The following is a 14,283-nucleotide window of genomic DNA, read 5'->3' as shown; positions in this document are numbered from 1 at the left end:
TCAACCCCAAAAGATCTGCAGCCTCTGCAAAGCAGGGTATTATGTGTTGCAGAGCTGCTTCTGTGTGAGCAACGAGGGCAGCATCATCAGCAAAAAGCAGCACTTAGACAGGTGATTTAGGGTCTTGGTGTGGGCCTCCAGTCACCTTAGGTTGAATAGGCTCCCATTGGTACAATATCAGATGTAAATGCCATTTTCTTCATTGAGATCTGCCGTGGCCCTTTGGAGCATCGTGCTGAAGAAGATTGTGAATAGAGGGTGTGAGAATGCAGCCTTGTTTCACGCCATTGATTACTGGGAAGGATTCAGAGAGTGCATTGCCATATCTGACTTGGCTCCACTTATCCTTATGTAATAGGATGATCATTTTGAGGAACCTGAGGACATCCTAATCGTTCCAAGGTTTGCCACAGGCCCTGTCTACTCAAAGTGTCAAAAGCTTTAGTGAGGTCAATGAATGTCACATAAAGACCTTTGTTCTGTTCCCTACATTTCTCTTGCAATTGTCTGAGAACAAATACCATGTCTGTGGTACTCCTATTGGCTCTGAAACCACACTGGCTTTCAGGTGGAACTTCGTCTGCTATAGCAGGTACTAATCTATTCAAAAGTATTCTTGCAAGGATTCTTCCAGCAGCGGAGAGCGGAGTTACGCCTCGGTAGTTGGAGCAATTTGGCTTTTCTCCTTTCTTCTTGTACAGGGTTATGTTGACTGCATCATGGAGATCTGGTGGTAGTACACCTTGTGTCCAGCAGCTCACGAGGAGTTCGTGAAATTTAGCATGGAGTGATTGGCCTCTGTGTTGCATACTTCAGATGGGCCTCCATCAACTCAAGCTGCCTTGATAGTTTTCAGCTGCTGCATGGCATTAAGAGTCTCTCCTAAAGTAGGGGCTATGTCCAGTTCAGTTTTCACCAGTTGTTGTGTAATGTGCTGAATTGCTGAGCCTTCAACTACTCAGCTGGCACTGAGGAGAGTCTAAAAATGTTCAGACGATCCGTTGAGGATCGAGGTTTTATCTGTGAGAATCATTTGGCCATCTGCACTGAGTAGGGGGCTTTGGACCTGCTGTGTGAGTCCATACATGGCTTTCAGCACTTCATAGAGCCCTCTGTGGTCACCCCTAAGTGTGCATAGTTCAATCTTTTCTGCTAGAGTGATCCACCTCTTGTTCTGGATGTCTCAAAGTTTCTGTTGTAGCTTACTGCACGCAAGATGAAAGGATGCTTTTCTTACATGGCAAAATGGCTGAGCAAGGTGTGCTTGGTGAGCAGTTCTCTTCTTTGTCAACAAGTCTTGGATCTCTTGGTTATTTTCATCAAACCAATCTTTGTTTTTCTTTGAGGAGAACCCTGGGGATTCTTCAGAGGGCTGCAGGATGCTATTTTTCATGTGTTGCCAAAGCGTGTCAGGAGAGGGATCTGTGGGATCTAAAAGTTTAGCTTGAAGGTTTACCTGGAAGCTGTTTCTCACTGTATCTTTTTGAACATCGTTAACTTTTAGCCTCCTTCTTGGGATGCCACCCACTCTTAGGTTTGGTGTTAAAGTAGAGGGTACGTTTGCATGGCACAGGGCAGTAATCTGTATAACAGTCTGCACTGGGCATTGCTCAGGCATCAAAGACATCACAAACATTTCTCTGGCACACTAAGACATAGTCAATGAGGTACCAGTGCTTGGATCAAGGATGCATTCAGGCTGTCTTCAGGCTGTCTTTCTATTGGAAGATAGTGTTGGTGATGGTGAGCTGCTGTTCAGCACAAAACTCTAGCAGGAGATGTCCATTGTCATTACAGTTACCAATACCATGCTTACCTAGTACTCCTTTTCAGGCTTCATAGTTCTTTCCTACTCTGATGTTGAACTCACTAAGGGTTATGGTTATGATCTTATCACCTGCAGGAACCTTTTGGGTGAGGGGGTGCAGGTCAGTGTAAAATTTGACTGTTTCTGCATGGTCAGCTTGGAGGGTTGGGGCATATATACTGAAGAGAACAACACGTTGCTTGTTGTGTAGTGGGAGGTGTAAGGAAATAATGTGATCAGAATGACCTGTCAGCAAATTTTCAAATTTGGAGGCATTGGAGTTTTTAATCATGAAGCCAACTCCTCCAAGGTGTCTTTTGGTTTTGGGTTTGCCTGAGCAATAGTGTAGATGGCACCGTGTTCTTTAAGACTTTGTTCCTCATGAAGACGAACTGCACTGAGAGCAATTTAACTTGATGTTAAATTGTGACAGTTTGTGGGCAATTAGAACAGAACAACACTCAGGATGCCCACTGTATCAAGCGTAGTTCTGACATTCCAACATGCGCGTGTCAATCTGAACACACTCTTAGAGGCAGGTGTATGCCTTAGTCTTTGTTAGACCGCATCAGAAGATGCCCATTGACCGTGAGCAGCCAACTGGATGGAGAGTGGAGATGAGCTTTGGTTAGGACACCTTTTCTAGGCCCCTCTCCGTGTGGAGCAAGCAGTGCTCTCCTGGAAAAAGGCTGCTTGTTCACTCAGGCTGCAGCTGAACAAGACTGTCATCTCCTGGGTCAGTCTCAAGCAATCAATATCCTGAGCCACCTGCATGCAGGGTTGGGTCTGCGGCTTCCAGTGCATCTTTGCTGATTTGTACCTTGCCTGTTACTGCAGGGGCTTTACAAGGGTGGGTTTATCCCTCAGGCCTGTGCAGTGGCTTTTTTAGGTGAGGCACAGCATAAATGGAACTGGCCCCACCCTTTACTCCTAAGATTCATATGCCAGCAAGCTTGGACAGTGACAGCGAAGTCCTCAGGACGCAGGTTTAGTTGGAGTATCCTTCTCCTGGATGGATGGCCTTACAGGGCTAAACTAGCTCCATCAGCCCCTCTAACTCCCCTGGTTTGGAGTTAGAGTTGTTCTTCTCCTAGGATGGTTGCCTAAGGCTACTGAGCCCATCCTGCCCATGGACACACTTTGTCTGACCTTTCAGTCTGGCATGGGAGACCTTACTGGAGGCATGTGCCACTGCCAGCATAGCTTGCAACCTCACAAGGGCACACAAGCTCCTCCCCCACAACAGGGGGATGCCTATGGAGGGGCAAGTCACCATATATATGCAGTTCACATATATGCTGCTCAGTTCATGGGGGTAGGACTAGATGACCTTTAAAGACCTGTTCCAAATCAAATCATTCTATGATTCTGCAACACAAGCATTAAGGGAAGGGAAATAAATGTTTTTCCCTTCTATTTGTCGTGGTTCTGTTCTTCCAAAAGAGGACTCTTCCTGAAAGGAGGCTGGAAGGTCAGAGAGAAAGTCTTCTGGAACTACTTATGGAACTACTTGGTTCTGAGACAGGTCACAGTAAAGCCTGAGCATCTTGTGTTAGAGGTGTGTTTGGGCTAGTCCTGGAAGTGAAGTGATAATTAAATAATATCAGTTTTATTTTCCACTTCTCCATCCAAGTTATGGTTTCAATAAAAAATAAGAATTTTTTTAAAGGAAACAAATCACTGCTGTAAGGGAATGAATCATTATAAAAGAGTCCAGGCTAGGCCTTTCTTGTAGAAGCATTTTGTGGCTTCTTCCAGAGGTGTTTTGAAAGATTCATTTTAGATTGTTTCCTGCAAGGTTCACTGGAGTAGCAATAGCAAGAGAAGTGAGCCATTAAAATAGTATGCATAAATATAGTGGATTTTGCATATTCAGTAGTTAAGGAAACTATGAAATATGAAATTGCAGTTTGTTTCAGGTTCCTTCAGCTCATATCCAGCACAAGCTGAGCAACACATTTGATTTGTGTGCCAGCATCTTTTACAGATGCAGAGGGAAACTTTGTACTGTCTTTCTTTTGAGAAATATGCTGTTATGATTAACTGAGTGGAGGAGGTATTTCCAGTAACATTGCATTCATTTAGGCATGATTTTTTAAAATATTGTCTTAATCCAGGATATCTATTGTCAAGCCATGTGTAAATAACTCTGGTCCATTGTTTCTCAACTACTCCTGTCAGGATTTGGACAAATTGTGTGTTTTTATCAGTATGCTGTGGATATATATTGACATATACATAAAACGTATGGAGTATGTTTTTATGATGTGCTGTATATGGTTTTTCAACATGCTTTTAGGGCAGAACTTGAAAAACCTTCTGTTCATGTCAGATACTGTTAGCTATTGTAATTTCATGGACAAAACCACAGGACTGTGGTTATAAATTTCTGTCTGTCAGTTTTTGAGTGGGATCAAGAGATAACCACCTGAGCTATTGATCACTACATTTTGCTAGGGTGACTGTCTCCTCAAATCTGCTGTCGTAACTGCAGTCGTTATCACACCCTGATTCACTTTTCTCTGATCTAAATTAGCTTTTAACAGTTCCTCTTTTGTAGTTTGCATTCTTTTGATAGCATTGAATTAAGGAAAAAATGAATATATAGCAGAGCACTGTAAACAGCAAAATACTTGTTGAAATCAAACTCCATTTACTGCAGAGCTTTTTTTAAAGCCATTATGTGTCTACTGTAATTCTCCATTATGTTGAAGAATTCCTCAAGAAAACTGTAGGTGATTATTGCTTATTAGAGATTGCCAGTGGTCCCCAAAGCATGATTTGAAGTAAGCTGTAATTTTTGTTGCTTGTGCATCTGCTTAGAAGTTTCTATTGAAAATACTACAGTTGTAGAGAATGCCCATAATGACCCTGCTATATAGTATGGTTGAAAATTAGTGGGCCACATTGTGAAAGATTTAAGGTGTTCATATTTGTTAAGAGCTAATGCTTACAGTGTCACTAGAGGGCAGTAAATACAAACTGAATTATTTTATCAGAAAGTTGGTTTTCATTTGTTTTTTAATTTATTCACAAAGAAGCATAACTCCTTATGCAACAATGCAGTTACTGGGTTTTACTATGTATTTCCCTAAAAAAAAATTCTTAAAAAGACTGTAATCTCAGTCAGTTCTGCAGCATAAATTTCTCATATTTGATGTATGAGAATTACATATTCCCAAATAAAAAGTTCTGTGAAATAACATAGCATAGGCTACTCCATTGTATTTAGTGAATGTAATTTTGACAAGCAGAAGGTTGCCAAGAAAGCATTTTTAAAGCAGCATAATTATGTCACAGTTGTTCTTACAGCTGCAACTCCTTCAGAAGAGCTACCTAGGGTGTTGTTCCAATTACAGCCACTGGTTCTCAGCCACCAGTGGAGTTCAAGTCTTCTGGATATCAGCATAAAACCCAACTTTGTCCCCACCTCTGTTTTTTTTGTTTGTTGGTTGGTTTAATTAAATTCTACATTCAATTAAATTCTGCATTTTCTCTCTTTCCACTTAGGAAAGAACTCAGGAGGAACCCAGAGAAGGTCGATTCAGAATAGTTGCCTTGCCCCTAGCCATCTTACTTTGCCTTCCAGACCAGTCCTAGTTTTTAGCTGGGTTGTGACCATCCAGATGCCCCAGCTTGTTTTATGAAATGATCGTTCTCTGCTGCTGTGGTCACCCAGCACTGAGCGCACTTTCTATTTTTGGGGGAGGCTTTCTGCCAGGGTTTGTGGCAGCGTACATGTCAGACAGAGTTGGCTAGTGCTGTGAAAAGAGTTGTGTTTGTGATCAGTAAGAGCTGATTTGATACGGATAAGTATTGCTGTTATCTGATGTGTGGAGGTCAGCCCCAAAAGCTTTTTTTTATATTCAGACAGGCTTCTCGTTTGGCTCAGGAGATGTGCTCAGGCTCTCTGAACACATATGTTCATAATGCATACCTTCAGCACTAAAATCTGTGTTGAATTTAGCTGTCTTCCTCTTTCTTTTACTTCTTGCTTCTCACTAGATAACATGCACTACATCTGTTAGAATTATATTCAGACTTGTTGCTCAGACAGCTCTTTGAATGTTCCTGATGCAGCTTCTTAGCCAGTCCAAGGATTGCAGTTGAGAGTTAAAAAAGCACTATTCTCCTGCCCTCAAAGCTGAGCATGCTTCTGCTGGAGCTCCCATTTTGCCGATTACTGACTTGTGGAAGGAAAAGCCAAGACTGTAGAATGTAAATTTCCTGTACTGTTCTGAAGTACTGCAACTGAATCAACAAAGTGATTCAGCCTTCTTCCAATCCTTTTCCTTAAGCTTGAAATATTAACCATCTTACTGTCCTGTTGCCTGAAGTCTCAGGAATATTTGCTTACTAGCAAGAACCAGAAAGCAACCTATATACTTTATTTCAGAGGATCAGGGCTTCCTAGAGGCTGCTGAGAATGTAATTCTCTTCCTTGACAGTTATGTGTTTCAGTATCAGAAGCACTATCCTGTATCTTGGGGTGTCACGGTTTAACACTGGCCCGGCAATTAAACTGAGTAAAAGATGCTCTCTATTAATCTCTCTCTCCTCCCTGATAAAGAAAAGAGAGAGAATAAGGGAGAGAAACTTAATCATCTTTCTATCTTTGAAGGTCATTGTCTTGATTTTTTCAACACTCACAGCAATGATCATTAGAACCTTATGGTTTTTTAAGTTGCTCAGGTACTTAATTACGCAGGTCATATCAAATTATAGCTTTCTTGTGTCCATATTCTTTGCCTGATTGGAACAGTTGTTTAAAAATTTCATTTTTCTCTTCTTCCCCTGTATTGTATCTTCATGGATTTATGTGTATATGAAGACAATTTCCCCTTTTATGTTGCTGGATTTCTTTTAATCTCTGTTTTCCTTTTCTTGAGTTTCTCAAGGTATTTAATTGTGTGTGGCAGCACGTTCGTTGTTCACTCATCTGTCCACTGTAACCTCCTCCTCTGAAGCTAATTATTCACTCGTTCCAACCTGGGAATTAATAATGAAAATCACCCAAAATGCTTATCATAAATAAATATTGATATGAATTTTCCAGCTACGAATTTCTAAGGTGATACTTTCACTTGTAGCCGAAGTCAGAGGGCATGCTTTCTGAGTCAGTAAATTACACCACAGCAATCGGTAGGTTTTTTGAGGTCGAGGCTGTGGATCTCAGAAAAATTATATGAATTTGTAATAAGCTGTCAATATGAGACCAGCTTACCTAATATGCAGCTAAAATGAATTGTTGTAACATTTATGTACACTGGACAAAAATGTGTTCTTATGTTTTTACATGAAAATTATCTAGTTAATAGCTCTATAAATACCACTCATCAATAAATTCAGTAAGTTATAATTGAGTAACTCTTATGGGTTTGTCTTTGCCTCATGTATTAATGAGGAATAAAAAAATGTAGGGAAATTTTTTTTATGTATGCTAAACAACTAGTTTAGTTTGCATAGCAGCAATTTTTAATTTTTCTTACCTGAAAAAAATTCTGTGCTTTTGGGGTCAGTAAGATCTAAAGAGGAAGCAGCCTTTAAGGTAATAAAGGAGGATAAGGGATATAATAACTTGGTTTCCCAGTGTCTAGTCATACTATCTGTTGTAACCAAACTTTCATGTCCACATGCTTCACTTAAATAGCCAGAGGTATAAATAACTTCTACCATTTTCAAAGTCATTAGTGAAAGTGCCTTCTGAAAGGAGGCAGTGTATTTTCAGTTCTGTGTTGACGCTGGATAGGTGGCAGCAGTGCTTTCTTGCGGGTGATCAGAAAATAGTGCAGCACAAATGTAGATCAGCTTTGTAATCATCAGCATTACAAATCTAAGCTATAAGACTCAGGAGAAATATTTTCCATAAATAGCCTATTTTAATGTCTTGCTGAGTCTCCAATAACACAAGCCTGTTTTCAAAATGTAATTGTTATGTATTCATCTACCTGTACAGATCCAGGACAGGTATAATTCTGCCTATTATACAGAAAATACATCAGTAATGTGTTTATGTACATGTGCTTTGTATTATGTACTTTAAGGAAGATAATATGCTTTCCATATGTAAATATATAAATGCTGGATGATATTTCATTTTATCTAGTTGTCCCATTGCTATGCATTTCTCTTCTCTAATGAAGAAATCTGTTATTATTATTTTGCCCTGTTGATTTTTGCAGGTTTGTTCTTTCTTAAGCACCTAGTGTTGCTGACATGGCAGTGTAGCATCACCCAGAGAAGCAGAAAGCACTTGAGCCCAAATCTTTATGACTGTTGTCAGTTAGCATCTTCCAGTGAATCAGCAGAGTGGCCTTAAGTTGAATGATGCATCTCATGCACCCTGTCCTTAGACATTTGCCCAATGTCATTGTGGGAATCTGTCACTTCTTTTAATGCAACAAAAATTCAGATATTTTGCTACAGTAGAGCATATGCGTTGCAGTGGAAGGTAATGCGTTCTTCCTTTAATATTCTGCTCTCTGAATGGCAGACAGTAGGACATTTCATTTAATGTTCTGTATCAGCTCACTGACGCACTCTGCTTTCAAGTAATCCTTTTTTTTTTTTCTCTGATGTGTCGCTGTAATTGATTATATTCATCTGCTGAGACAGAGCAGAAGATGAATAAACATAAAATTTGAGGACTCATCTGGTTTCTGACTTCTTCATGGAAACTTAGCATTTACTGGGAACTGGAAGACACATGACTTGTTTTATCTTAGTAATAACTGCTTTCATCTCTTAAAATAAAAAAAGAAAGCAGTGAAAGCTGTCTGACTGGCCAAAAAGTCTGAGTAGATCAGTTTTTAGTCTAGATGGCATAAAAGCAAAAAACATTTTCCTTGTTGCAGTACATCAAAGACTGCTCCAGAAACCTGGTATCTTTTTTTCTATTGCTTTTTCTTCACAAAACCCCTCAAGATATACTCCCTTTTAATATAAAACATTAAAACCACTAGGCAATCCAGATTAATGTACTCAATACTCATTTTAACTGCTTGGATTGCATGTCCATTGAAGAGAGGTGGTAAATACTGCTGAAATAAGGAGATTGTAAACCAATTATTTTTGAATGGCATGTGAATGCTGCTGGCAGGGATGCCATTAGTAAATGGCATTTGCTGTAAGAAAAAAGAAAACCCATGCCCAGGAGAGTCCCTGGCACTGGCCAATGAGAAATTACTGTACACCATGTACAGTATGATTTATGTCTTTTTAGGGTGACATACTATTGGTTGCTAGTTAGGCTCTGTGGGAGGGATTACTGGCACTGTTTGTGGGTTCCTTTCCAGATTCTTATTTGGTTGCTGTTGATAGCGCAAGTCTTTCCAGCAGCTAAGCATCTTGACATACATTATTCATTAGGTCCTAGTGTTCAGGAAATAATGCATATCCCTAGCTCTTCAGATATTTCTTCAGCTTGTACAATATGCCCCTTCAACATTAACTCTGAATGCTTGGAGTTTTATAAATGGCATTTATACAATCGGAAGACCGTGTGGTTGCATTTCATTTCGTTATGCCTCCTGTGATCAGAGATGTTGAGAACCTGAAGATCAGCAAAAAGAATTAGGAGAGAAAAGAAGGGATTTTTCTTCTTAGAAGTCTTTTGCAGTATCAAATAGCAAAGAACTGATTAGTTTAGATTGGCAGTACAAAAAAAAAAAAAAAATGCCTGAGGCAAACTCTTTACTCTCAGTTTCATGGGGCTACATAAAGGTAGGATTTTGGTTTACCTTTTAAGAACCTTGATTTGTGGTGTGTGACTGCATGCTCACGAAATAGCATGGGTATTTGTGGGTGATTGTCAATAATATAAAAGTCAGAAAAGCAACCTTTTGTGCAGCAGTGAGAATGAACTGCACGGTATACAGTCTTTCTTAGAAACTGTACTGAGATTTTTAAAATAATATTGCTTCAGTGGATGATCAGACTACATCTAAGGCCACAGTTTTTGGGGCTATGTTTTATGGGGGGGTTTGTGTGCTTTGGTGTTGTTGTTTGTTTGTTTATTTTTAAGACTGCTACAAAATTATATTTCTAGACACTAATAAAAGATTTTTTTTAAAAAATCTCAACTGAGATACCATACAAGAGGAGAGAGCGTAAGTAAAGAGACTTAGGATGATGGGTGAATGCATGACTTGTGCTGGTTTTAATAGCTGAAAAACTGTTAAAATTAATAACAGTGTGTTCCAGTAGCACTTTTTGGTATTGTGTGTGTATGACAGCTTGTTGACTAAACCACTGAAAATTGTAATCTTCTAATAATGATATCCATTATTATGTAGAGCAGCTTTTGACTAGCTTGAAACTGCAATACTCTTAGAAAATAAAATTAAATAAGCTTTTCTCTCTTTCATGGGAAAGTTTTGCACTAAGGAATTGAATCAAAGTGCCTGTTAATATAAAGAACTAAAGTTCACTTAATACAAACCACATTTGATTTTTGTTTTAGCCCTGGTTATGTGTTTTTTAAAGGAAACATAATCCTGTGCTTGCCATACAATAACTGTTCCAAGTCATTCTGTTTGAAAGAAAATTCTTATTTCTCCTGAACTAAATAATGGAAGTGTTGAATTAAAGGACTGAAAATAATTAAAGCATAAAATGCACACATGACTGCATCTCTTACTATTGCTTCTATTGGTACCCACTTTTATCATAGATTTTTAAAAAATATAATTGTAGAGCTCTCATTAGGTTGTTGTGTCTGATAGGTCATTGTGACTGTTCTCAGATAATGCAGAATTATTACATTATATTCTCAAGGATTTTGATCAGTCTTTTGTGAAGAAATCAGATCCCATTTTACTAGCTAGGTGGATTCCTTTTTTTTTTTAAATAAAAAATAAAAATATATTACTTTCCATTCAGCTAAAAGTGAGGTGTTTATTGTAATTTGCTTGGAATTATTCCTTGCATTTCAAGTCAGCTGCTGTCAGGTGCTACTTACTAAATTAAAAAACCTCAATCATCAGCCCTAAACATTTTTCCTTCTTACTGTTCAGGCTTTAAAATTGATAGGTGTTTTACTAATCGAAGTTCAGCAGAGTGCATGGTAGCTTTAATTGATTACACCTGGAAAAAGAGGCCTTCTGTGTAGACAATGTTCTATACAGTCTATAGACAGTTAAGTTATTTAAGAAGCTAAATAGTACTTGAACAGAATTTTAGTACAGAGCTTTTTGAGTTCACAGTGTATGCAATACAGGTAAAATATTAGGAATGGCAAAGAAGATTGCTTTGTATAACATTCAAAACAATGCTTTAGGGCATTTATGAAATTCTAAGGAAGAATGAAACACTAGTCTTGAAGATGATTTTATGTGTTTAGATCCCTTACTGTGCATATATTTCTGTAATCTCTGTATGGTTCAGGCTTTACTATCTTCTGTCAATTACATTTTAGCAGATGGTTGTCATGTGGAATATTTACGCTTGGATTTCATTGAATATCTTTCCTTGAAACAATGAGTACCACTGTGCCAGGCTTAGAGATAATGTACTTCACTGTAGCTTATGTATAAAAACCAGTATGTAACTTTGATACTAGTTAAACACAGGGGCTTCGAACCCAAATATTTAGATATTGAGAATGCTGTTTATGTCTTAGGAATGCTGCTAAAATCAAAGATAGTTTTGTATTGATAAGCAATATAAACAGAAGTCATTATTTGGTAAGTGTGACAAGTTCTTATTTTTTAGAATAGAAGACTTTTCAAATCCATTAAATAATATGGTTTATTCTTATTTGATTTTCAAACACCTTTTTAATATAATGTTGATAGATATTTCAGAAACAAAGCATAAGCATGTAAGTTTAATGTTCCAAGTATTCAGTCCTTTTTCTCTGAGTGCATTTCTATTTCTATTTCTGTAACTTTTTAGAAACATTACACAGAAAAGGGGGACCCAGAAAGATTGCAACTGGAGTCTGTTGCCATGTGGGTTTGGGAGCCAGTGCAATGAAAAGCTCTTAAGAGCTTTTGAGCATTTTGGTTCCAGCCTCCACTGGGCTTGGAGATTGACTAACACTCAAACTGAAGGACTGGCAGGATGAGGCCTTCTGGTCCACTGAATGCCTTCTACACTAGCTTCACCTTATGTGCCATTGCCAAAGGCTGTAGTAGGGTCAGCTTCTTTACAGTTCTTGGGCTGCAGCAGAATCAGTGTTCATAAACAAAAAGCCTGGGTAGAGGAGGCCCTACCAGACAGGGCATCTATACCAAGGGTGGTTCTGTATCCTTCTTCTCCCAACACTACTAATTGCAGGCTGCATATTCACTTAAGCTTTTTGTTACTGAGTATTTTGCAAAGGATATAGGGTGTTCTAAAGTGTGATCAATACACCCCATATGTATTAAGCATGCACTCCAAACCTTTTCCTGGACATGAACTGACTCTTCTTGGATCTTCTTGGTATCTTTGGAGTTGAAGTTTCTTTCTAATATAGATTCAAAGTCTTCCTGAAATTACTGCTTACTTACTGGTTTTGTGCAGATTGTATAGCCCTGGAGTTCACAGTATATGTAAGTGTATTTGCAGTATGGTTCTAATTTTCAGAAATATGTTGAGCACTTGTTGGACACAGCCGTATCTGAGCCTTTGGCTTTCGACTAAAATAGGATCCAATGTTTGTAGCAGCAACTTCCTGAGCTGATGGCATGTCAAGATGGCAGAAAAATGTGGTGGCTGATGGTTAGAGTGTTATATTAAGGGTAATTTTTGCTTGTCACTATGTAAGCAATACCGTAATCGGTCACTTACATTGTGGAGAAAATAACACCTTTTACAATACAAGATGTCTTTGAAGAAGGGGATTTGATGGAGGTAGTTAATGTTTAGTCTAATGCTTTATCTCACATAGAATAATAAACACAGTGTTTACAGGAATCTACATTAAGGATAGGTATGGCTTGATGTAATAAATTATTATAGGTTGGTGGAAGACATGAAAGATGATTCTGAAAATGGCACAAATTTGGCTTGGTTAAGAAAAAAGTTGAGATATCTAGCAAGACAAATGGAAGGCAAAATTCAGTAGTGGCAGATGGTAATTTACATTGTCAAGTGGTGTTTGTATTGCTTGCAAATACTGCTGAGTTCTATTTGTTGATAATATTAGGGCAGAGCTCTAGTCAGTGAAAGTGCATGTAAGGTAGCTAGAACATAGCTAGAGCTGTATTATTCAATGGACACACTAAAGACTGTGTCACAAGATATCATTTAACCCTGGAGTCTAGTCAGATGACGAGTAGCTAATCATTTTCACATTTTCTGGAATGTTTGTATCCACTTCTGTCCCATACAGTGCCTAGGGTGAATTGCTAATTTAGAGGGGAAAATAAGGTGTTTCCACAGATGGGTGTTTTCTACTCCAGTGCTTCATACAGGTACTGGCAAATTTCTGAGGCTATAGAATGGTCAAGTCATTGGGTCAATGCAGTACAACGGTTTTAAGTCAAAGACAATAAAAACTACCTATATTTGTGTTGGTGCATAGGAAATAAGTATTTTCATAGTTTTGACCAGTTCTGTCAAATTTGATGAAATTAATGATGAGAGGTAGGATAAAATTGAAACGCTACAAAATTCACTGCAAAAAATGCACAAATAGATTAATGTACAAAAATTATTAGAAGAATCCAGTAGAGAAAGGAATCTTAAGAAAATACATCTCTATTTTGGCTCTAATTTAAAATTGAAATACTGAAAACACAGTAATAATAATTATTCTGGTTTATATATATGTCTTATTCTTTTCAGTTACTAGTAGGACCCTATGCTGTAATAACAGAATAACTAATCTAGTGGTTTAGGATGTTAAGAATTACATTGTCCAACCCACAAACGTTGCTAGGGTAAAATGATATTACACGGGATGCTTTTGTACTTACTATGGTATATATTCTTAATGTCATGTGGTTTGCCCAGTTATGAATTGACTGAGTTTTCCTATCCTAACCAAAATACATCTTGATCGCTAACTTCATTCTTCTTTTGTTTTGTTTTCCAGTTCAAAAGAATGCTCAACCGGGAACTAACACACCTATCTGAAATGAGCAGGTCAGGCAATCAGGTCTCAGAATATATATCAAACACATTCTTAGGTAAGACTATGATAGAAGTTAACTTTTATCACCTTTTTTAAAATATCTTTCTGGGCTGTGATAAAGCTTGAAAACAAGTAGTTTTCTGTATTAATTTCTGTTTTCAGAAGCAATACATTAAGTATCTTACTGTTCAGTGTTTAAACAGGGAACTCAGGTTAGATAATTCCCTCACAGCTTATTTAGTTTGTGTATGTGGTTTTCCTGTGTATTTACTTGCAGATAAACACTCAAATATGTATTTTATGTAACATTTCAACTACTATATTGCTACCATATTAAGAAATGAATATATAATTAATTTATTTTGTATTGAAAATAATTATTTCACTCTATTTCCCTTACAAAAGTAACCTCAAG

At 38.0% G+C, this 14,283-nt stretch overlaps 1 protein-coding gene across 4 annotated transcripts in view; it reads left to right on the top strand.

Moving 5' to 3' along the window:
• The window catches only part of PDE4D (phosphodiesterase 4D), a 273,758-nt gene that overhangs the window by 244,729 nt on the left and 14,746 nt on the right, over positions 1-14,283 (top strand). For all 4 annotated transcript variants that reach the window (XM_030466913.1, XM_030466916.1, XM_030466915.1 and 1 more), the window contains one exon: positions 13,830-13,923. In XM_030466913.1, coding sequence (XP_030322773.1) covers positions 13,830-13,923 — 94 coding nt within the window. The remainder of the gene's footprint in view (positions 1-13,829; positions 13,924-14,283) is intronic.

Source organism: Calypte anna, chromosome Z (genome assembly GCF_003957555.1).
Source record: "Calypte anna isolate BGI_N300 chromosome Z, bCalAnn1_v1.p, whole genome shotgun sequence".
NCBI lineage: Eukaryota > Metazoa > Chordata > Aves > Apodiformes > Trochilidae > Calypte > Calypte anna.
This window is presented reverse-complemented; position numbering and strand designations above follow the sequence as displayed.